General features: G+C 47.7%; 1 protein-coding gene across 9 annotated transcripts in view; it reads right to left on the bottom strand.

Annotated features, from left to right (window-relative positions):
• CCSER2 (coiled-coil serine rich protein 2) overlaps positions 1–25,671 on the bottom strand; it is a 547,725-nt gene that overhangs the window by 109,240 nt on the left and 412,814 nt on the right. For all 9 annotated transcript variants that reach the window (XM_029609300.1, XM_029609304.1, XM_029609303.1 and 6 more), the window contains one exon: positions 3,195–3,293. In XM_029609300.1, the coding sequence (XP_029465160.1) occupies positions 3,195–3,293 (99 nt within the window). The remainder of the gene's footprint in view (positions 1–3,194; positions 3,294–25,671) is intronic.

The raw sequence follows: 25,671 nt of genomic DNA, 5'->3' as shown, positions 1-25,671 counted from the left end.
TAAAGAGGCTACTATGTGCTTTGAGTTTTCCAGAGGAAAAGAGAAATGGAAGACACTCAGATACAAGGAGGTAACAGTTATGCCAAAACATGAACAAAGACAGACAAAGACCAGCATCATGACAGAAACTATTCAGAGAACATGAAAACGTACATATCTTTCCACTGCATGCAACAAAGAATTGTCATTCAAGTATGAAAAGGAAAGAAAGCTACAAATCACATGTAGAAAGAGATAAAAGGTGGGAGCATAAAATCTGGAAATTAGATAAATGATGAAGACAAACAAAATTGGAGAATACAGCTGGGATCTTTATTTTCAATTTTTCTTTTATTTCCTCAGGAATTTATTCATGTTTATCAAAACAAAATATACAGGAAAAAAATCAGTGAAAAGAGACACACTGTTTTCTCCTCTGATATTAATCCCATTTTTGTTCATTATGAAAGACACTGATAAATATCTGGAGAAAATAAAACTGGAAAAAAAGGTCCCTAAATATAACAGATGCCGGACAGATACCTCATGAAGGCACTTGCAGACACAGGGACAATGGAAAATACTCATTCACTAGATCTCCTCCATCAGCCACAGCTGGTCCTCCAGACCCTTGTATCTAACCTTGTTCTAACCTCATTAAGCAACCTATCCTGTAAATACTGATATGTTCCTTGTACCTTTCTCAGTTGCTGTCTTTCCTCCTTTACCTCTCTCCCCCCTCTTCCCCCCCCCTCTTTTCACTCCTGCTCCACTCCCCCACTCCCTGTTTTTTGTAATTTCCTCCTTTCTCAAGTTTATTGTAAACCGGCGTGATGTGCTTGCACGAACACCGGTATATTAAAAGCTGTTAAATAAATAAATAAATAAATAAAAATGAAGTTCCCTCTATCGGTCAATGGGGAAACCTTGCCCATTCCACCCTCTCTTCATATTCTTCAATCCCTAAACCCGAATCAACCACCTCATAGGGTCTGAGTCAGTCTGAAAAATATCCTTCCCCCACATAAAAAAACAAAAATAAAACATACCAAAAAATGACACTCATTACTGGACTGAGTCCAATAAGTGCAAAGCAAAGTCTTAGTCAAGAGAAAAGACTCAGTCTAGTAGCACCCAATGGAATTCATCAACAATGTGTGCAGATCAAATCCTACACATACACACAAATAATCAAGACGATACATGCCAAAAGACTTATTGAAGTTGGCCAGGATGACATACCAGTGATAGTCTTCCATGTACCACTGTTAATCTGGAGGACCAGCTACCTGAATGTAAACTGGTGGAGGCTAGGGGTTTCAGTGCAGGTATAGGTTGACATCTCCTTTACTCAGTCAGGTAATGAGCATTAAGTACCATACTTTGTTTCCAACCACCACTAGAGGGATGGATTACTAGCATTTAGCATATCCATAACTGTTTTTACTGCCTAGAAGCAAATGAAAATCATTCTGTACTCTCTGGTGATCCTAGACAACAGGTTTTGGGGCAAAACAATGAGTGACAATAGTCACTCTTTGGCCTCTTGATATGTATGCTTGTATATGGCACGGTTACTGCTGTTAGTATTGACACATGCATCCCTATTCAATGCAGTGACAACAGATACTAAACAGGCCATACTATCCCAGAAGGCACCATGCCAGCCAATATAAATAATGGCTGTGTTGTAAAAGGTAGAAAGAAGCTTTCAAATGTGAGACAGAACGCACATTTTTATTGCATTCAACTAGGGATGCAGGAAAAGAAATGCAGGTGAGGTAATACAGTTCAAGAGTCCTTGTGTGCAACAGATAAGCTCCACTGACCAGTCTCTCTAGCCTTATCAATTGTTGTATAACAGGGTTGTAAGTTTGCAAGACCATGACAACTATGTAGGGATTAAGCACTGCACGGTGTGTGAAAGAGAAAGATGTGTGATTAATACCTTGTCAATGTTTTCCCTTGATTTCTAAATTTAATTTCTGCATGCATTTTATGTGATCTAACCCCACCCTCAAGTACTTTTCCCCATATGGAAGGAAAGATTTTAAAATATTTTCATCATAGGTAAACAACTGTTTACTCAAGGAAATACTTTTGAAATTTTTCACCTTTACATGTATGTTGGAATTTCCCCCTGTAATTTCTATAGACCCAGGGTGAATAAGTATTTCAGAGTATGCAAAATGAGGAAGTGTGGGGTAATTATTGTCTTGTTGTAAGTTCACACTGATATCATGTCTTGAGAACACTCAGTGTTATTTCCTGCATTTTTCTATAGGGGAATGATGTCATATGAGTTTCTCTGTATGTCCAAATAGAGGTAACCAGGCTCATGCATCAGGAAATATATCAACTAATCATTTCAGCAGCAGGGCAGGCCCAATACACTTCATTATAAGGTTATTATTGCCCAATTTGCTACAGAGTCTCCCATAGATTTAAATAGCAATTATTTGTATTTGCTGGCCTTTCCAAATAGCTATACATCTCAGTTTCTTTTTCAGCCTTAAACTGGGTATATTAACTCAACTTCTTGCTGTGCTATAAAACTGGTAGGAAGAAAGTTTAGTGTAAAACAGATCAAAGGGAGGACTAAATGTTAAGGGAGAGGCATACTTAGTAGAAAAACAAAACGTGAAAATGTCTTAATACAGGTTAATAGCAAAATTTCACCTCTAATATTGCGTCCAATGCTGAAGGCTGTACCTATGAAAGGATACAGACAGGGTGGAGGCAGTCCAGAGAAAGATTACCAAAATATTGCCAGGATTACAACAAAAGCCATAAAAGATGAGACAAACTAATAAATATATTCTAGAGAGTAGGGATATGATAGACATGTTCAACTATCTAAAAGGTAAACCATGGGCACAAGAAGCAAACCTTTGTCATAAAAAAACAATGCAGAAGAATAAAAGATCACAATAGGAGGCTCCAAGGAGGCAGTCTAAGGAGCCACATTAGAAAATATTTTTTCCACAGAAATGGGATGGATGCACGGTGGAAGTGGAGACAAAAAACAGTAACGATGCAATTAACCATTGGATTAACACAGAAGATCCTTAGGGATGAGAAAACCAAAAATCAGTTGCAACTGGAATGAAATTGGGCCAATTAGATACACCTTACAATCCTTATCTAACATCATATCCTATGTTTCAAACCTACAAACCTTCATTTGTTTGCAAAATAAATCTTGCCATACTCACAGAACTTCTCCTCCACGATGTCTGTGTATATTTGTCAAAATGTGTATGTCTCCCGCCTTTAACATCTGGGCTCTCTCTGTGGCACTTGCACCTAGTTGTCTTTACAGCAAACATGAAAGACGAAAAAAAAAAATCCCATGATAAATGAATCTCCATCAATTTGTTTTGCATTCATAAGGGATGAATGTCGTCATTGTAATGTCATTCTAATATTAATACCAGAAATATTTTATGTTTTGCTAATGTTCTGTTTGCTTTTAAAAGTCATGTCATTTAATCTTGTATTTTAAGACTGAAATGTTCCACAATTATACAAGACAAGAAACAATATCACTAAGAGGCCCATATTCAGTAAGCCAGCAAGCGGACAAGTTATCCAGCTAAAGTTAGCCAGATAATTTGACCAAAATATTCAGAGGGATAAAAGTTAACTGAATATACGCGCCTAACGTTATCTGGCTACATGTAGCTGGATAACTTAAAATTCTAATCAGTTATGTTTGAATATCACAAGTTAGATTTCTTAAAGTATGTGACCGTGTGTGGCTAGATAACTTGCTACTTAAACTGGATATCTTCAAAGATATCTAGCTAAGTTGCACTGTGAAAACTTTTTTTTTTTTTTTAAAAGAAAATCTCGGAATATAACCAAGTTGGTATTTTAACTTTAAGGTCTTGATAACTAAGTTTAAACATCAAGTCACTTCAAGAACTACAGTAATGGAGAAATTACTTACCTGATAATTTCGCTTTCCTTAGAGTAGACAGATGGACTCAGGACCAATGGATATAGTGTACTCCTGATAGCAGTTGGGAGACTGAGTCGGATTTCAATCTGTCAGCCTACATATACCCGTGCAGTAAGTGCAGCTCTTCAGTATTCTCCTCAAAAAGCAATTGTGGATATATATGTGTTTTAATAACTTGATTAACTTGTGCTGGTTGAATTTATTTCCAACTGGAGACTGCCAGTGCACTCAACCAAAAAACGCCAACACCCGGCATTTGTCTTACTGCTGGGGATTGTCCCCCGAGGTTTCCGGATTTTGGGGCAGCAGTGAGCGGGATGCTGAGTCCATCTGTCTACACTAAGAAAAACAAAATTATCAGGTAAGTAATTTCTCCATTTCCTAGCTTGTAGCAGATGGACTCAGGACAAATAGGATGTACAAAAGCTACTCCCGAACCGGGTGGGAGACTGCCCGTGGCCCACTTAATACTGCCCTTGCGAATGCTGTATCCTCCCGGGCCTGGACATCCAGGCGGTAGAACCTCGAGAAAGTATGTATGGAGCACCACATCGCTGCCCGACAGATCTCGGCGGGTGACAGCATCTTGGTTTTTGCCCAGGACCCTGCCTGGGCCCTTGTAGAATGGACCTTGATTTGTAGAGGTGGAGGCTTCCCTGCCTCTATGTAGGCCATCTTGATTACTTCTTTGATCCAGCGGGCTATGGTTGCCTGCGAGGCCGATTCCCCCTTTTCTTCCTGCTGTGAAGGATGAACAGGTGGTCCGTCTTTTGTACAGATTCCGATCTTTCCAGGTATCGGACTAGGAGTCTGCTGATGTTCAGATGGCGAAGGCGGCGTGCGTCTTCAGAGTCCTTATGCTTGTCTGGAGATGGCAGCGAGATGGTTTGGTTTAGATGGAAATGAGAGACCACCTTCAGAAGGAAAGACGGGACAATGCAAAGCTGTATGGATCCCAGTGTGAACCTGAGGAACGGTTCCCGACAGGATAGTGCTTGAAGCTCGGAGATATAGCAGGCTGAGCATATTGCCACTAGGAATGCAGTCTTCAGGGTCAGGAGCCGTAGTGACAGACCGCGTGTAGGCCTGAAGGAAGCTCCCGCGAGGAAGTCTAGTACTAAGTTGAGATTCTATAGGGGGACCGGCCACTTTAGAGGTGGTCGATTTTGTTTGACCCCTCTCAGAAAGCGGGAGACATCTGGATGGGATGATAGGTTGATGCTGTCCACTTTGACTCTGAAGCAAGCCAGTGCGGCCACCTGAACCTTGAGGGAGTTGAGAGAGAGAACCCTTTCTTCAAGCCGTCCTGCAGAAATTCCAGGATCATAAGGATTTTGACTGTCCGCGGAAGGATGTTGCGGTCCACACACCAGGCTTCGAATATTCTCCATATTCGTATACAAGTTAGAGAAGTGGAAAACTTGCGTGCTCAGAGCAAGGTGTCAATCACTGCTTTGGAATAACCGCTGTTCGTCAGGCAAGTCCTCTCAATGGCCAGACCGTAACAGAGAATAGAGTTGGGCCTTCGTGGAGGATCGGTCCTTGCCAGAGAAGGTCCCTGTGTGGAGGTAGATACAGAGGGTTCCCCACAAGAGGTCTTCACATGTCTGTGTACCATGGCTTTCTTGGCCAGTCTGGGGCCACTAGAAGTACTAGCCCCTTGTGGTGTTCTATCTTGCAAATGATCCCGCCCAGTAGTGGCCACGGGGGAAAGACGTACAGGTCTTCCTGTGGCCAGGTCTGGATGAGGGCGTCGATTCCCTGGGATTGTGGCTCTCATCTGCAGCTGAAGAACTTGGGAACTTGGGCGTTGGACCGGGTTGCCAGAAGATCCATGGCTGGGGTTCCCCAGCAGTTTATTATCAACTGGAAGGCTGTGGTCGACAGCCTCCATTCCCCTGGGTCTAGACTCTCTCTGCTGAGGTAATCCGCAGTGACGTTGTCTTTTCCCGTGATGTGGGTGGCTGAGATTCCTTGGAGGTTTGCTTCCACCCACGCCATTAGGGGGACTATTTCCAGGGACACCTGTTGGCTTCTGGTTCCTCCCTGGCAGTTGATATAGGCAACTGTTGTGGCATTGTCTGACATGACTTTGACAGATTCGCCCCACAGTCTGTGACTGAATAGCAGGCAGGCTAGTCTGACTGCTTGGGCTTCCAGTCAGTTTATGTTCCATCCCGAATCTTCCTTGTCCCTGGGCCGTCAGTTCCTGGCAGTGGGCTCCCCACCCTCGTAGGCTCGTATCCATGGTGAGCAAGATCCAGGTCGGTGGGGATAGCCTTACTCCGATGGTTTTCTTGTAGCCACCATTGGAGCTGGGTCCGCACCTCTGCTGGTAGCTGGAGACTAACGGAGTAATTCTGGGACATCGGGTTCCATCGTGACAGTAGGGAACTTTGCAGTGGTCGCATGTGGGCCGACTTCTAGGGTCAATGTCATGAGGCCGAGGACTTGGAGGTGGTCCCATACCTTGGGGCGAGCATACCTCAACAGTTTTCACAACTGGTCCATCAATTTCCTTCTCCTTGTAGGGGGAAGAACAACTGTCTTGTTTGGTTTGGTGTCGAACCGGACTCCCAGGTACTCTAGCGATTGGGAGGGCTACAGGCAGCTCTTGGTTGTGTTGACGACCCACCCGAGATTCTCAGCAGTAGGTTCTTGATTCTGGTGGTCGCCTGGTAACTTTCCTCTGGAGATTTTGCCCTGATCAGCCAATCGTCCAGATACGAGTATACAAGGATTCCTTATTTCCTTAGTGTCGTCGCCACTACAACCATGATTTTGGTAAACGTCAGAGGGGTAGTAGCTAATCTGAAGGGTAGCGCCCGAAACTGGTAATGATGGTCCAGTATCACGAAGCATAGGAAGCGCTGATGGTCGTGATGGACCGGATGTGGAGATAGGCTTCTGAGAGATCCAGAGAAGTCAGGAACTTTCCCAGTTGTACTGCCCTTATGACTGAGCGTAGGGTTTCCATGCAGAAGTGTAGTACCTCAGGTAACGATTGACGGACTTTAGATCCAGGATGGGCCGGAACGTTCCCTCTTTCTTGGGGACGATAAAATAGGTGGAATAATGACCAGTATCCGGTTGTTGCGTGGGCACCGAGGTTATCGCCTTTATGCAGAGTAGTTTTGTCAGTGTGGTTTCCACCGCCATCCTCTTGGAGAGGGAGTGGCACAGTGATCTTACAAATTTGTCTGGAGGGATGCTATGGACGTCCAGGTAGTATCCCTTTCGAATGATGGTTAGGACCCACTTGTCTGAAGTTATCTCAACTCATCTTTGGTAGAAGAGGGCAAGCCTACCCCCCCCTATGGCTTCTTCCAGTGGATGGGTCTGTTGATTCTCATTGGGTGCGGCTGGGTCCTGGACCTGAGCTGGCTCCCCTCTTGTTGTGTCTGTTCCGAAAGGACTGGCCCCTGCCTGCAGGGCGAGGTGCTTGGTATGTGTTTTTGTATGGTCTAAAACGCTGGAATCCTCTGCCCTTGGATCTTCGGGGAGAGAGGCGTTGGTTCCTTTTGTTTCTGTCCTCCGGTAACCGAGGTACTGGGTATTTGCCCCATTTGTCGGCTAACTTCTCCAGTTCGCTTCCGAACAGGAGGGCTCCTTTAAAGGGCATTCTCGTGAGTTTCGTCTTGGAAGTCGCATCGGCTGACCAATTTCAGAGCCAGAGTTGCCTTCTGGCTGTCACTATGGATGAGACGCCCCTGGTTGAGGTGCGCACCAGGTCGGAGGTCGCATCTGTGAGGAAAGATATTGCCGGTTGTAATGTTTCAACGGACATGGTTGCGTCCCTGGAAAGGGACAAGCAGGCACGTGAAACCACAGGGGAGCAGGCAGCAATCTGCAGGGACATAGCTGCGACATCAAATGACTGTTTAAGGATGGACTCCTGACGTCTGTCCTGGGTATCCTTGAGTGCAGCTCCTCCTTCGACTGGAATGGTGGTGCGCTTTGAGATGGCACAGACCATGGTGTCCACTTTTGGGGAACCCTAGTAGTTCTGTGGCTAAGGGTTCCAGGGGGTATAGGACTTCTAGGGCCTGTCCTCCTTTGAAGTTGGCCTCCAGGACATTCCACTCCAGGTCAATCAGTTGTTGTACGGCCTGTAGCATTGGGAAATAGCATGAGGCCTGAGGAGAGGCCGAGCCGGAGATAGAGAGGTCTGGGGTACTATTGTTGATGGAGCCGGATTCCTCTACTGGCAGAGAGGGGTTTTGTCTCGGTTCCCCCAGAGCCTCTTCGCACTGCAGACACAGGGCCAAGGCCATTTCATGTTGCGCAGCTCTCAGGTGGCAGGCTGGGCAGAGGGCTTGTCCCTTGGCTTTCGTGGCTGGTGGTGCCATGATTTCTGCGCGTGGAGTGGCTCAAAACTCGTCTGTGCACGTAGGTGCGCACGCTGGGAGGCTTAGTTGTGCGCTCTGGGTGCGCCAACGCTGTGCGTGCACGTGCTAAATGTGCGCTTAACGGGGATGCACGTGCCGCTATGCGCCCAGCACAAATGCGTGCGCCGCTGTGCAAACAAGTAGTTTTTGTGCCCGGCTCGTTGCTGTGCGCACGGCTCAGTTGTGCGGACAATATGGCAATCAAGGGGGGAAAAATGGTGCCAACGACCACGCGGGCAAGATGGTGACCCCCCCCTTCCCCTGGAGGGTCTCCACTTGGAAGGACCCTCGCACCGGATCGGGGTCTAGCCTGGATGGGGCTACTCAACCTAATAGACAGACGTCGGAAGGACGATCTGTGCAGCTTGCTGAGCCTTGGAGACCGGAGACTTTAAGAAAGTTTTCTACCTTACCTTGTCTCGGCGCTTCCTGGTCTCATGCCAGGCAGTCTCCGACTGCGGGGGGAGAGGGAAAATACCTTCACCACCGCACTCTGTATTGCACCCACTGCCTCTCAGCTACTCTGGGGCCTAAGTCTACGCCGGGAACCGGCTTCCGGACCGAGGCTTACCTCTGAGTGATCTTGGAAATCACCTCAGGAATTCTCGACTGGGGAGAGACCCTTAGGTATCACCACAGGAGAGCGGGGCTCGTCTTGTAGAGGTAAGATTTTCTTCTTTGGTTTGGATTTTCTAACACTGAGTGAGTGTATATGGAGTCCCAAACTGCTTAAGAGACTGAAAAATACTGAAGAGCTGCACTTCCTGCACGGGTATATGTAGGCTGACGTCTGATTGAAATCTGACTCCATTTCCCAACTGCTATCAGGAGTACACTATACCCATTGACCTTGAGTCCATCTGCTACACACTAGGAAAAGAGGAAATTTCTAAACTGTTCATGGGTACTTTTTTCATGGAAAATAGCATGCTTAGATTTGAAAATGAAATCTGCATGTGTTATTTCTCACCACTAGGAACAGTTTCCTCTTACTGCAAGTACAAGGATGTATATTGTGAAATAATGTGGGGATTTCTAGCCTCGTTAAGGAAGGGTCATTTTCAGTTAATCTATTAACACAGGTAAAATGCTTTTTACATGCATAACTTGATTAGGCATATACTTTTCCCCAACATTTGCTGTAGGCATTCCATGGAGCAGAGCTATGGCAACGACAGCATTTACACACTTACTTTCAATGTGTGTAAATGTACATGTAGAAAGTTAAACCTGCTCAGAAGCAGATGTAATTGTCCTGTGTGTATGTGGACATATGTGTAGAGGACACCTGCAAATTTTGCAAAGCGGATTTATGCACATAAGCCTCTTTGAAAAATGTGGTCCTGTTGAAAATTACCCTCCATATGACTAACAAGAAAGATTTGAAGTACATGGGCTTACAAGATCTCATAGACCTCATCACAAAAAGCTGAGCTTCATAAGTGCAAAACAGCATCATCATAAAAACAATTAAAATAAGAGGTATTGAGGTAGAGGGAGAAAAGACATTTTTCATGTGTATTACAGTAGATTTGTGAGTATTAGGATTTCTTGTATGAGGCAGAAGTTAAATGCCATAATAAAATAGCTGAAAAATTCTCTGGGATCCTAGAAGAGTCAGGTCTGAAAATGTTTTAGGTGTGAAGGTGGTTGAATAAAGCAGCAGAAAAACTAGGTAACTGACACTGGCACCAATGACATATAAAACTGTCAGATTCAACATACCGAGGCCTGTTTTTCAGATTCCCTGCAGAGTTTGCAGGCCTGCAAGTACTTTGTATTCATGTGCCTGCAAACTCATTTTCAAAGGAAAATGCCAAGCCTGGAAGGATGCACTGGAAATTAAAATAAAGTCCATGTGCACACTTTGCCAGGATATCCTGGGCTGGGCTCCACCCTTTTCCCTGCATTCGGGAGGAAAGCAATTTTTGAAAGGGCTTTAATTGTAGGTTAACACCTATTAACCCATGAAAAATTCCTCTGAAAACTGCCCTCTTCAAAAGAAAATAACCCTCACTAAGTCTCTCTTCCTTCTTGACATCCTACCTTAAGATGAAATTTTAATAAGTGTTGTGGGTTTTTAAGGAAATTTTTTTTTTAAATAGTCAACTAATATAAGAATGCCTTATGTGCTACACATTGGTATCCATCAGCGTCCATCTGTGTCCTTTTCCAACTCACCTAAACAGGACATTTTATGCAGGCAATTTTCCTGACAGCAAAGAGTTAAGCACACAAATTTAAGAAAAACAAAAAAACAGATGCACATTAGCAAGCAGAACCAAGGGCTAAAAGGGAGCAGCCAGTTTTGGAAGTACAATGGCTGTTGGGGATTCTTAGGCCTTGCCAGCCAAAGCTATGAGGAGCTGGTTTAGGGACAGCATGTAACCAAGCAGGGCCAAAGAATGCCATTTCCTGGAAAGCAGAGTTGCTTACCTGTAACAGATGTTCTCAAAGGACAGCAGGATGAAAGTCCTCACACATGGGTAAGATCATTAGATGAAGCCAAGTTTCTAGAACTTTGACTTAGCATCTCTGAGCATGCCCAGCATGCACTATACTATATATCCACATGGGGTCCCCACAGTCTTATAATACAGAACTGAAAAATGAAAAAGACACAATGTGGAAACCCAATACCATGGGGTGGTGGGCAGGTTTCGTGAGGACTCAGATCCTGCTGTCCTCGGAGAACACCTGTTACTGGTATGCAACTCTGCTTTCTCAGAGGACAAGCAGGATGGCAGTCCTCCCACATAGGTGAATTTCTAGCCACAGGTTGCCTTCCCCCCACCCCAACACAAAACGGGACCAACAAAACACCAAAACAAGTGATCTCCATGAGAACTGCTCGCAAGTGAGCCACTGACACTGCCATGGCTCTGACAGAGTGAGCCTTGACATGACCCCCAAGAAGCAATACCACCTTGGCACAACAGAAGGAGATGCAGTCTGCTAGCCAATTGAAAAGCATCTGCTTGGCAACTGCGATCACCAACCTATTCTGATCAAAAGAAACAAAGTTGGGTGCACTGTCTAATGGCTTCTGTCCGCTCCAGATGGAAAGCTAAGGCACTTAAGCAGACCAAAATATGCAGTGCTCATTCACCTTCGTGCAAAGGGGGACCGGGAAAAAATGTTAGCAGGATGATGGACTGGTTAAAATGGAAATCAGACACCATCTTAGGCAGGAACATAGGGTGTGTGTGCAAGACCATCCTATCATGAAAAACTGTGTGGAAGTTGGCTAAGTCACTAAGGCCTGGAGCTCACTGACAGCGACCAAAAATATGACCTTCCAGGTCAGGTACTTCAGGCCATAGGAGGCCAAAGGCTCAAAGGGAGCTTTCATCAGCTCAGTTAAAACCACGCTGAGGTCCCAGGACACAGCAGGAGGCCTTAGGGGAAGCTTCAACTGAAGCAAACCCTGCATGAATTGTACAACTGTACAAAGATGGACTTACCTTCTACACCATGGTGATATGCGCCATTTGCACTGAGGAACTCTAACAGAGTTTGTCTTCAGACCAGTCTCTGAAAGGTGTATAAGATAGTCAAGCAGTTTTTGTGTGGAGCAGAAGAAAGGATCTAGGGCCCTCTGCTTACATCACACTGAAAACCTCCTCCACCTTCAGTGCATAGGACTTTCTAGTGGAAGGCTTTCTGGAAGCCACCAGGACCTGAAACATATCCTGGAGCGGTTATGGTATCAGTCTTTCAATATTCAGGCTGTGAGCGACAGGGCTGGAGGTTGGGGTGCTACAACCTGCCTCGATCTTGAGAAATGAGATCTAGAGAAGTCCCCAATCTGTCAGTTTCCTGGTGGACATCTCCCAGAGGAGCGGAAATCAGACCTGTCTCGGTCAATGAGGGGCTATGAGGATCATAGTCCCTTTGTCCTCTTGAAGCTTCAAAGTCTTCGACACCAGTAGAATTGTAGAGATTACTTACCTGATAATCTCGTTTTCCTTAGTGTATGCAGATGGACTCAAAACAAGTGGGTATAGTGTGCTCGTGCTAGCAGTTGGAGACGGATCTGACGTCAGCACGGGTACATATACCCCCACAGGAAGTGAAGCAATTCAGTAATCTTCCTTGCAAAGCTGTCATAGCTATATGAGTGCTGACCGATCGATTAATTACACAGGATTACCCATACCGGTTGATGGTAGCTGGAGACTGCCAGGATTCTCAACCGGAAGGCGTCGACACCCGGCAGGGTGGATGCCCTATGTAGTAAAACATGGCTTACCTTGAACCTGTGAAATCCCATGTATGCCGGCAGCCGGGCGGGATGCTGAGTCCATCTGCATACAGTAAGGAAAACGAGATTATCAAGTAAGTAATCTCTACATTTCCTAGCGTGTAGCAGATGGACTCAAAACAAGTGGGATGTACAAAAGCTACTCCTGGACTGGGCGGGAGGCTGCCCGAGGTCCATGTAGGATTGCCCTCACAAATGCTGTGTCCTCCCTGGCCTGGACATCCAGACGGTAAAATCTGGAGAAGGTATGGAGGGAGGACCACGTTGCCGCTTTACATATCTCAGCAGGCGACAGCATCCTCGTTTCTGCCCAAGAGGCCGCTTGCGCTCTGGTAGAGTGGGCCTTGACCTGTAGAGGCGGTGGTTTACCCGCGTCTACGTAGGCTGCCTTGATAACTTCTTTGACCCAGCGGGCGATAGTTGCCCTTGAGGCCGCTTCCCCTTGCTTCTTCCCGCTGTGTAGAACGAACAGATGGTCCGTCTTTCGTATTGCGTCGGACACTTCCAGGTATCTGGGCAGTAGCCTGCCTATGTCGAGATGGCGTAGAACTCGACCTTCTTCTGACTTCTTCAAACAGTCTGTGGTAGGTAAAGAGATGGTTTGGTTGAGATGGAAGTGCGATACTACTTTGGGTAAGAAGGAAGGAACTGTGTGAAGATGGATGGCTTCTGGCGAGATTTGGAGAAACGGATCACGGCAAGACAGTGCTTGTAGCTTGGAGACACGGCGCGCGGGGCAAACAGCCAGCAGGAACACCATCTTCAAGGTTAACAAACGGAGGGACAGGCCTCGAAGTGGACGGAAGGCGTGTCCCGCTAGAAAGTCCAAAACTAGGTTGAGGTTTCACAGAGGTATGGGCCACTTCAGTGGCGGACGAATGTGTTTGACTTCTTTCAGGAAACGTGAAACGTCTGGGTCTGTGGCAATGCTATTGCCATCACTCCGTGGACCGTAGCAGGAAAGTGCTGCCACTTGGACCTTGATGGAATTGAGGGACAGACCCTTCTGAAGACCATCTTGCAGGAAGTCCAAAATGATAGGAATCTTAGCGGCATGAGGATTGGCGCTATGAGCTTCACACCAAGCTTCAAATACTCTCCAGATCCTTATATAAGTTAGCGATGTGGAGAATTTGCGCGCTCTGAGGAGCGTATCTATTACCGGTCCCGAATATCCTCGTGTCTTCAGTCTAGCCCTCTCAATGGCCAGACCGTAAGAGAGAATTGAGCCGGATCCTCGTGAAGTATGGGACCTTGGCGCAGCAGGGCCCTGTGCGGAGGCAGGGGTAGTGGAGTCCCTGCCAGCAATCTTCTCATGTCTGCGTACCAGGGTCTTCTTGGCCAGTCCGGGGCCACTAGAAGAACTAGGCCTCTGTGCCGCTGAATCCTATGTATAATGGCACCCAGCAGGGGCCATGGCGGAAAAGCGTACAGCAGAATCCCCTGGGGCCATGGTTGCACCAGTGCATCGATCTCCTGAGACCGAGGATCCTGCCTGCGGCTGAAATATCTGGGTACTTGATCGTTGGACCTGTCCGCTAGTAGGTCCTTGCCCGGGGTCCCCCACTGATTCACAATCATCTGGAACGCTGTGGGTGACAGTTGCCAATCCCCGAGATGTAGACTTTCTCTGCTGAGGAAGTCCGCCGCGGTGTTGTCCTTCCCGGCAATGTGGACAGCGGAGATGTCCTGGAGATTCGCTTTTGCCCAAGTCATCAGAGGAGCTATTTCCAGTGATACTTGTTGGCTTCTGGTTCCGCCCTGTCGGTTGATGTATGCCACCGTGGTGGCGTTGTCTGACATCACTCTGACTGCTCTGAGTTGTAGTCTGTGGGCAAGTTGCAGGCACGCTAGCCTGTCCGCCCGTGCCTCTAGTCGGTTGATGTTCCATCCTGACTCTTCTCTGCTCCATCGCCCTTGGGCGGTGAGTCCTTCGCAATGTGCGCCCCAGCCGCTCAGGCTGGCGTCTGTTGTGAGCAGGGTCCAGGTCGGAGAGGACATCCTGGACCCCCGGCTCCTGTGGCATTGCTGTAGCCACCATCGCAGCTGATTTCGTACCCTGGCCGGCAGAGGGAGGTGTACGGTGTAAGTTTGTGATCGCGGGCTCCACCTGGATAGGAAGGCTCGTTGTAACGGCCTCATATGCGCCCGTGCCCATGGTATCACCTCCAGAGTGGATTCCATCAGGCCGAGGACTTGTAGGTAATCCCAAGCTGTGGGCCGGACGGCGCGCAGCAGGGCCTGCAGACGATTCTTGAGCTTTTCTCTTTTGAGAGTCAAGCTGACTGTCTGCCTGAGTGTCAAATAGGACTCCTAGGTATTCCTTCGACTGAGACGGCTGTAGGGAACTCTTGTTTAAGTTTACTACCCAGCCTAGGTTCTCTAGAATTTGGAAGAACGCTCAGCGAGCGTGAAGGAGCTCCAAACTGCTTTGGAGACGGAAATTACTGAATTGCTTCACTTCCTGTAGGGGTATATGTACCCGTGCTGATGTCAGATCCGTCTCCAACTGCTAGCACGAGCACACTATACCCACTTGTTTTGAGTCCATCTGCTACACGCTAGGAAATGGATGATAGGCATACAGAAGGTCTGCGCCCCAACGATGGGTGAAGGCTTATAAGGCTGGTTTATCGTGTGACATGTATAGGGAGCAGAACAGAGGAACTTTCCTGTTTCAAGGCACCACGAACAAATCCACGTCTGGGCTTCCCCACAGTTGGAAGATCCAATTCGCTACCCCTTGCTTAAACAGACCATTCGTGGGGTCTGAGGGAATGTCACAGCTGTCCCCTATTGCATTCTCCGATCTGACCAGATACATGGCTCTGAGCATCATTCCTTGGGAGAAGGCCCAGGACCAGATCTGAACTGGTTTCCATCGCAGGAGGTACGAGCCCATATACCCCTGTGCTTGCTGACATACCACACTGCCACTTGGTTGTCAGTTTATATCAAAACAATTTTGATGGAAGCTGATCTCTGAAAGCCCACAGAGCATACTGGATTGAACAGAGCTCCAGAAAATTGATCTGTCACATTTGTTCCCAGGCAGCTCAAAGACCTTGGGTGCGGGGACAATCTACATGAGCTCCCCAACCCAGGGTGGACGCATCCATGGTGAGGGCAATTTGAACCACAGGTCTTTGGATTGGGATATCCTCTGTTCCAGATTGGAATTGACTCACCACCAGGACAAAGACTCCTGGAAAGATGGGCTGACCCAGTTGCAGTACCAAAGCTCGAATAGCATGGCACCACTGGCATCACAGTATCCAATGGGTTCGCTGCATATGTAACTTTACTCAGGAGAGTGATGTGTACTGTTGTGGCCATGTGACCCAAAAGCCTCAACATGTGTCACACAGACCTGGTGGCTCTCTTGAATCTCCATCGCAATGGTCATCAAGTTGATGGCCCTGAACTGTATCTAGCAGGGCTCCTATGAAGTCCAATTTCAGTGACAGGCTGAGATGGGATTTGGGGTAGCTGATGACAAACCCTAGCAATGCCAATACCCAGATGGTCAAACACATGGGCTCTTTGGCCCCTGCCCAGGAGGTGCTCCTGACCAGCCAATCATCCAGGTAAGGGAAAACATGGACTCCAAGTCTGCGAAGTTTTACCACCACCATGGCCAGGCACTTTGTAAAGACAAGTGGAGTTGACACTAGCCCAAACAGCAGAATGCAGTACTGGAAGTGGTTTCCCCACTACAAATCTGAAATACTTCCTGTGACCCTGGAAGACCTCAATGTGGATGTACACATCCTTCAGATTGACAGAACATAGCCAGTCCCTTTTTTGCAACAAGGGTTATCACAGAGCTCAGAGAAACTAGCCTGAATGTTACCAGTTTGAGAAACTTGTTCAGAGCCCTTAAATCTAGATTGGGATGGAGTCCTGTTTTCTTTGGAATCAGGAAGTACCGGGAGTAGAATCCCCACCCTCTTTACCCTGGTGGAATGGGCTCGACCGCTCTGGCCTGTAAGAGGGAGGACAGCTCCGTGAGGAGTACTTCCTGATATGCTACTGGCGCCCCAATAGGGGCTTGGGGAATAATTTGGTGGGATACTCAAAAGATTACATTTTTACCCTCCATGGTCAATGGACAAGGTCCACTGGCTGTAGGTTACAGTGGGACACCACTTCATGTAGAACCACAGCCTCCCCCAACTCGGGGTCCAACGCTCCTGGTACAGTGGAATTGGCTATGCTATCTGCAATCCAGTCAAAACCCCATCCAGGAGCTGACTGGAACATTGGGGCCTTCTGCAGCCTGAGATGGCTGTGAGGGGCCTACTGCTGTTGATGGGGTTAAGGAGGTCGAGGTTAGTATCTCTTCGGGCGGAAGAAAGATTTCCTCTGGCCAGACCTTGAAGGCCTCCTAGCAGAGGAGGATGGGTCCTGGGTGCCGGCAGAGAGTCTTAAGTATCACATGATGCTCCTGCATCTAAGCAACCATATGCTTCACTTTATCTCTGAATAGATTCTCTCCAGTACATGGCATGTCAGTGAGTTGTTCCTGCACCTCCTGGTGTAGATCGGACACTCTCAGCAAGGCGAGTCTGCGGGCGCACAGATTCCAGCTGCAGAGACCCACGATGCCATCTGAAAAACATCATAGGTCTACCGGACCCCATGTTTTCTACACTCCAGGCCCTTATGCACTAGTGACTGGAGTGTGTCCTGCTACTGAGACAACTGCTCGGTCACCTCTTGCACCTGCTTCCTGATATCCCACGTATACTGATTCATATAGAGCTGGTAAGACGTTATTAGGTCGATAAGCACAGTGTCCTGAAAACCTTCCTCCCAAGAGCATCCATGGCCCTCTGATCTTTCCCTGGGGTGCTGAAGAATGGGTCTGAATGCGCTTGGTCTTTTTGGGGAGCGGATTCGACCACCACAGATTGTGCAATAGCTGAGACTTGTCAAATTAGAGCACTTTCTGGACCAGATACAACACATCTGCCTACCTACTGATGGGAGGAACTGAGAGAGTGTGTTCCCACATCCTCATGAGCAGCTCCACAAGGATCTCGTACACTGGGACTGCCACAATCTCCTTGGGTGGCTTCATATACTGAAGCATCTTGGGTCAGGTATCCTTCTCAGTCTGTAACAAATTGGATGGCCTCTGCCATTACCCTCAAATCCTGTGAAGGAGAGGTCTTCTGAAGGAGACTTCCTTCTGTTGGCAGGAGGAGGCGGGTCTGAGGGCAGACCATCCAACGGTTCATCAAAGACAGTGGAGTCATCCCCTCAAGGGTCATAGGGGCCCTCAGCCTTACTGCCTGAAGGCAGAGACAGGGCCCTAGATGCTCGGTCACCTGCCAATAGTATTGGTATAGAATCAACTCACCATGGGGGCTCAGGCCCTAGTGCTGTTTTGGTCCCCAGAGAAAGAAGCTTCCTCCCCCAAGGAACCATGAACCAGCACTGGATCAGCCAGTGAGACCACCGATACCACTCCAGGAACCTACACAGGCTGCATCAGCAACACTCCTATCAGCACATGCAGGGATTCCAAAGTGGCTCGAGGATGGACGATGCCAATCCCATTGCCCCAACTTCAAACCTCCACACTGCTTTCTCCATGGCAGTCTGCCCAAGCCTCTCCGGCTCCTTCTTGAACAGCCAATGTCAAGACCAACTGGGACCCAGGTAGTATAGCCACATCCTCTTTGGAACTGAGAGGAGGGTCGCTGGCAGGTATCAGACCCAGTGGAGACCATCGCATATCTCGGGTATCTATGGAAGCTTAGCTCCCCTTGCCATGTGGGCGCTTCAGGGGCATCACAGCCAAAGCTGGTACATCCCTATGCCCGGGACCATGCATCGGAGACCGATCCTTCTATGCTTGGATCGGTCCATCCCTGGCACAAAGGCCAAAGATTAAAAACCCAATGTTTTTGACCTGGGGGAGGCAGACAATGGCCTGTCTCAAACATCTGTGGCAGTCAACAACAATGATGGAATCAACGATCCTGCAGATGTCAATGGCTCGGGTCCAGTGGTGTGGTTCCGTGTGTCCTCAATGCAGATAAACCAACCTTCTCCGATTGAAAGAGTCATTCCATCTTATTGATCCAGATCTTACATCCTTTTGGGGTCATGTGGGTGCACTTGCTGCAACCCTGGACATTGTGCGATACCCTCAGAGGATACACTGATCATGGGGGGTCCATATTCGACATAATCCTCAAGCACCAAGGGCAAACAGTTGCTTACCTGTAACAGTTGTTCTCCTAGGACAGCATGATGTTAGTCCTCACATGTGGGTGACATCATCTGATGGAGCCTGGCATGGAAAACTTTTCTCAAAGTTTCTAGAAGCATTGACCATCAGACTGAGAATGCCCAGCCTGCCACTTTCCTCACGTCCATGCGAGGTTCCCCTTCAGTCTTGTAACATAGCAAAAATATGAGCGAAAAATAAAATAACAAACCGAAAGGAGAACCCAACTCCATGGGGAGGTGGGCGGGATTCCTGAGGACTACCATTCTGCAGTCCTATGAGAACATCTGTGACAGGTAAGCAACTGTGCTTTCTCCTAGCAGGATGGTAGTCCTCACATGTAGGTGAATACCAAGCTAAAGACTGCCCCTGCGAACATCAAAGACCAACAGTGACCAAACAAGGTGCCAACAGGCACAACACAACTGCTGTGCTTTGTAACAGCAGGGAACTGTCTGGTTACCACAAAGGCACAAAGAGTTGAGTTCAGGCCTGGAACAGGTTGTGCAGGACGGATTGACCAAAGGCACTGTCCTGACGTCTGTCTTTATCCAAGCAATAATGAGCCGCAAACATGTGAAGAGAACTCCAAGTTGCGGCCCGGCAGATCTCAACGACGGGGACTGCACACAAATGCGCCACAGATGTCTCCATAGCCCGCAAAAAGTGAACCTTTACTCTGCCAGTTAGCGGAAAGCCCGCCTGTCCATAGCAAAAGGCGATGCAATCCGCCAGCCACTTCGACAAGGTCTGTTAACCCACCGCCGCTCTCAGCCTATTGGAGTTAAAGGACACGAAGAGCCAGGTGGACTGTCTGTGGCTGGCAGTGCGATCGAGGTAGAAAGCCAACGCCCTTTTACAGTCCACGGTATGAAAAGCCTGCTCTCCCAGGTGGGAATGAGATTTCAGAAAGAAGATGGGCAAAACGATGGACTGGTTGATATGAAAATCAGTCACAACCTTGGGCAGAAAATTCAGATACATACGCAAGACCACACTATTGTAGAAGAACTGCGTAAGTAACCAGAGCCTGAAGCTCACTAACCCTACGAGCCGAAATAATTGCCACCAGGAATATGACTTTCCAGATGAGGAACTTCAGGTTGCAGGAGTGCAGCAGCTCAAATGGAGGACGCATGAGCCACGCTAGGATAACATTAAGGTCCCAAGACGCAACTGGAGGCCGAAGAGAGGGCTTCAGCTGGAGGAAGCCCCGCATGAAGTGGCCCACTAATGGTTGGACCGAAATGGGCGTGCCAGAGACACCACAATGATACGTGCTGACGGCACCAAGGTGCACTCTGACTGAGCTAGTTTGAAGCCCAGACTCGGACAGATGCCACAGGTAGACCAACAGCCAGGGGAGGGGGCATGAGAAAGGATCCAAACCATGGCCCTCAACAAATGGAAAATCTCTTCAAGCTGTAGGACTTCCTGGTGGAGGGCTTTCGGGATGCCACCAGGACCTGGGAGACAGTCCAAGAGCTCCAGAGGCTGGAGGTGTATGCGCTCAACATCCAAGCCGTGAGGGCCAGTGTCCGGAGGTTTGAATGGTGCAAGGCGTTTGAGAAAGCCCTCATGAGAGGCTTCTATGAAAACTAAAGCCATGGGATAAGAGGCGATGTCCTTTTGTGGATTACAAACTGGTTAAAAGACAGGAAACAGAGAGTAGGATTAAATGGTCAATTTTCTCAGTGGAAAAGGGAAAACATTGGAGTGACTCAGGTATCTGTACTTGGACTGGTGCTTTTCAATATATATATATATATATAAATGATCTGGAAAGGAATACGACGAGTGAGGTTATCAAATTTGCAGATGATACAAAATTATTCAGAGTAGTTAAATCACAAGCAGACTGTGATACATTACAGGAGGACCTTGCAAGACTAGAAGACTGGGCATCTAAATGGCAGATGAAATTTAATGTGGACAAGTGCAAGGTGTTGCATATATGGAAAAATAACCCTTGCTGTAGTTACACGATGTTAGGTTCCATATTAGGAGCTACCACTCAGGAAAAAGATCTAGGCATCATAGTGGATAATACTTTAAAATTGTTGGCTCAGTGTGCTGCAGCAGTCAAAAAAAGCAAACAATGTTAGGAATTATTAGGAAGGGAATGATTAATAGAACAGAAAATGTCATAATGCCTCTATATCGCTCCATGATGAGACCGCATCTTCAATACTGTGTACAATTCTGGTCGCCGCATCTCAAAAGATATAGTTGCGATAGAGAAGGTACACAGAAGGGCAACCAAAATGATAAAGGGGATGGAACAGCTCCCCTATGAGGAACGGCTGAAGAGGTTAGGGTTGTTCAGCTTGGAGAAGAGACTGCTGAGGGGGGATATGATAGAGGTCTTTAAGATCATGAGAGGTCTTGAACGAGTAGATGTGACTCTTATTTACACTTTCGAATAATAGGAGGACTAGGGGGCACTCCATGAAGTTAGCAAGTAGCACATTTAAGACTAAATCGGAGAAAATTCTTTTTCACTCAACTCACAATAAAGCTCTGGAATTTGTTGCCAGAGAATGTGGTTAGTGCAGTTAGTGTAGCTTTTCAAAAAAGTTTTGGATAAGTTCTTGGAGGAGAAGTCCATTAATGGCTATTAATCAAGTTTACTTAGGGAATAGCCACTGCTATTAATTGCATCAGTAGCATGGGATCTTCTTAGTGTTTGGGTAATTGCCTGATTCTTGTGGCCTGGTTTGGCCTCTGTTGGAAACAGGATGCTGGGCTTGATGGACCCTTGGTCTGACCCAGCATGGCAATTGCTTATGTTCTTATAAGGTGTCCTGATTCTGCGAGATGATATTGGGTGCCATCCCAGCCAAATGGGTGTCCACACAGGCAGGTCCTGCAGAAGCGGAAACCAACCTGTCGGGGCCAAGAAGGTGCCACGAGTATCATGGTCCCCTTGTGCTGCTGAAGCTTTGGTAGAGTCCTCAAGAGGAGCGGTAAAGGGGGAAACGTGTATAATAGGCCCTTCCCCCAATGGAGGGAGAAAGCATCACAGGCCAGATGGCTTTCCTATGACACCAGGGAGCAATACCTGCTCACCTTGTGGTTTTGAGGGGAGGTGAGGACATCCACATCCGGCATATCTCACTGGTGAAACAGTGCTGCCGCCACTTCTGAGTTGAGGGACCACTCATGTGACTAGAAGGAGTGGCTCAAACGGTCTGCTAGCACGTTGAGATGACCCAGCAGGCAGGTCACTCGCAGAGACATTCCATGTGAAAGGGCCCACACTTGTACTGCCTCGTGGCAGAGGAGGAATGAACCCCTGCCGCCTTGCTTGTTGACATACTACATTGCAACTTGGTTGTCTGAATTAGGATGTCCTTGGACAACAGTCTATGAATGCCCAGAGTGTACTGAATTGCTCGCAGCTCCAGGAAGTTTATCTGAGAGCGGGCTTCGAAGGCAGTCCAGAGTCCTTGTGTGAGGATCCCGTTCACATGGGCTCCCCCAGCCTTGAGAAGCATCGGTGGTGAGAATCACCTGAGGCAGAGAAGGTTGGAAGGGAAGTCCTCTTTCTAGATTGGAAAGATCTTCCCCTCAGGATAGACACACTATGAGAGGGTCCGTGACTGAGACGGGTGCCTCGAGATCCTGGGAAGCCTGCTGCCACTGGGACCTTAGGGTCCATTGGGCTTGCCTCATGCAGAGGTGAGCCAGAGGGATCATATGAACAGAGGCCGCCATGTAGCCTAGCAGGTGGAGAAGGCGGCAAGCTGGCACCCTCCGGCTGTTCCAGACAAGGGTAGACAGCGAGGCAAGGACGATCGCCCGGTCTCGGGGAAAAAAAGCTTTTGCATACACCGTGTCCAGCCTGGCGCCTATGAAGTCCAGCTGAGGAGACGAGCAGAGATAAAACTTGGGGAAGCTTATAACAAACCACCCTGCCAGAGCGGGAGTCACTCTTGACCAGCCAGTCATCCAGGTAAGGGTATATGTGCACCGAGCAATGCCTGAGGTAGGTGGCCACCACCTCTAAGCATTTGGTGAACGCAGAGGGGCCAATGCCAGCCCGAAGGGCAGCACTTTGTACTGGTAATGTGCTTTCCCCACCATGAAGCAGAGGTACTTCCAGTGGCTGGAGAAAATTGCAATGTGTGCGTAAGCCTCCTTAAGATAGAGGGAGCAAAGCCAGTCTCCTCTCTGGAGGAGTGGGATCAGCATGTTCAGAGAGACCATCTTGAACTTTTCTCTAACGAGAAACTTGTTCAACACCCTGCGGTCAAGAATGGGGCGCAATCCGCCATTCCTCTTCAGAATGAGGAAATACCTCAAATAGAACCCTTGGCCCTACTGATGACGAGGGACCGGTTCTATTGTGCCCGCTAAGAGGAGGGCAGCGAGATCCATCTGGAGTATGACCTGGTGGGCAGATGAACCTCATGAGAGACATGGGGGAGAGGTCTCTGGGAGCTGGCTGAAGTTCAGACGGTACCCCTGATGGACGATAGTGAGGACCCATCAGTCCAAAATTTTTTTTGGACTGATGGGTTAAAAAAAAACCCAAAACTTATGGACATTGCCAAACTTATGGAGAAACTAGTCAACACCCAACTCTCTGACTATCTAGACACTCACAAGATCCTGTTCCCTGCTCAGTTCAGATTCCGTAAATCACACAGAATCCCTCCTTATCTCCCTCACTGACAACATCATCATGGGTCTTGACAAAGGGCAATGCTACCTACTAGCCTTACTGGACATCTCAGCGGCGTTTGACACGGTAAATCACTCCATTCTCATTAATCGCTTAGCTGACACTGGCATCTCAGGCTATGCCCTTAGCTGGTTCAAATCATTCCTCAGCAACAGAAACTTTAGGGTCAGAATAAACAACAAAGACTCACACCCCATAAGCTCCACACATGGAGTACCTCAAGGTTCATCACTCTCTCCCACTCTCTAACATTTATCTTCTCCCCCTCTGCCAACTCCTTGAAATTTTAAAATTAACTCACTATATCTATGCCGATGATGTACAGATCCTGATCCCCATAACAGAATCCATCACCAAAACCTTTAACTTTTGGAAAAGCTGCCTCAATTCAATCAACCACCTCTTAACTAGCCTCAACCTAGTCCTCAACACTACAAAAACAGAACTTCTCCTCATCTCTACCAACATCAACTCCTCCATCAACAACTTCTCTACAGCCACCACATCACATGTGAGAGATCTTGGAGCCACTATAGATAACCGGCTGGACTTTAAAAAAATTAATCAATAATACAACAAAAGAATGCTTCCATAAGCTACACACACTAAAAAAGCTCAGACCTCTCCTGCACTTTCACGATTTCCGCACAGTTCTTCAAGCCACTCTTCTCAAAAATAGACTATTGTAACTCTTTACTACTTGGCCTCCCAGCAACCTCCACCAAACCTTTACAGATGCTCCAGAACGCCGCCGCAAGGATACTAACCAATTCTAAATCGAAGAGAACATATCACACCCATCCTCAAGAATCTACATTGGCTTCCCAATAATTTCAGAATCCTCTAAGTCCCTCACCACCATACACAAAACTATCCACAATCAGTCCTCCCTACAGCTAAACATACCATTCCAAATTCACACCACCTCCAGACCGATTAGAACTGCCTACAAAACGTCCCTGCTCACCCCCTCCGCCAAAGCTACGCTCCACCCCTCACTGAGAAAATGCGCCTTCCCTACCGCTGGACCTATGCACTGGAACGCTTTACCCCCAGAGCTTCGCCAGGAACAATGCGCGCTCACCTTTGGAAAGAAATTGAAGACCTGGTTATTCAGACAAGTCTTTCCTTAACACTAACAAGGACTCCTGATGCAGTTAACGTGCAATTCTTGCTGTTACTACGTCAAATTTTCTCTCCCTTCCTGACCCCCCCCCCCGGCCTCTCCCTCCCCCCAGTACCCCCTTTTTACCCTGTCTCTATTCAAGAACAGTACTATGTTCGGATATAGTCTTTAATCTAGTTTTTTCCTCACATGAGGTTTTTCTTCTACACTGTTTTTTGATCAGCCCTTGTTATACGTTATGTCCTGTTATACTTTATTCTCTCATCTATGTTTACATTTTAATTGATTTGATTGAAGATACTTGTTATTTGTAACTTTTCCAATTTTGGTTTGATGTAAACCGGTGTGATAAGAATCTTCGTCTTGAAAGTCGGTATAGTAAAAAGATGTAAATAAATAAATAAATGAAATGATCTCCCAGCGATGGGTGAAGCCCAAGAGCCTGCCTATAACTGGGGGATCCGGCGTCAGGGGTATGGTCAACTGACCTGCGCTCACTCACTGCCAGTCAAAAGCCCGTGGCCGGGGCTGGCTGGGGTGCTGGTTGGGGTCTGGGTACTCGCTGTTGACAAGTATGGCCCCTGGAACTGATGAGCGGTGTTTCAAGCCCAGGAGGCTGGAGGATATTGCCTCTGCCTGTAAAAGGGCTTCCAGGAACCCGGCCTGAAGGATTTCCTGGCCGAGGACGGGCCTTCAGAGGCACTAGCGGATAGCTGCTGAAGGGTATCATGATGGTCCTTCAATTGCACTACCGCATCCAGGATCTTGCCCCCAAAGAGGTTTTTACCTGTGCAGGGGAGGTCGGCCAGCCGATCCTGAACCTCTGGCCGGAGGTCAGAGGCCCAGACCCATGCCATTTTCTTGGTACCAATGCTCACTGCTGCTACCTGGGCCGCTGTCTCGAAAACATCATAGGTGGAACGCACCTTATGTTTTCCCACTTCGAGACCCAGCACGGCAATGGCCGAGAGGGCATTTTGCTGCTGTTGAGGCAGGCCCTCAGCAAAGTCCTGGACCCTTTT

The sequence above is a fragment of the Rhinatrema bivittatum genome, chromosome 7 (assembly GCF_901001135.1).
Source record: "Rhinatrema bivittatum chromosome 7, aRhiBiv1.1, whole genome shotgun sequence".
NCBI classification, from domain to species: Eukaryota; Metazoa; Chordata; class Amphibia; order Gymnophiona; family Rhinatrematidae; genus Rhinatrema; species Rhinatrema bivittatum.
The sequence above is the reverse complement of the archived record's forward strand: the minus strand, read 5'-3'. Positions and strand labels throughout refer to the sequence as shown.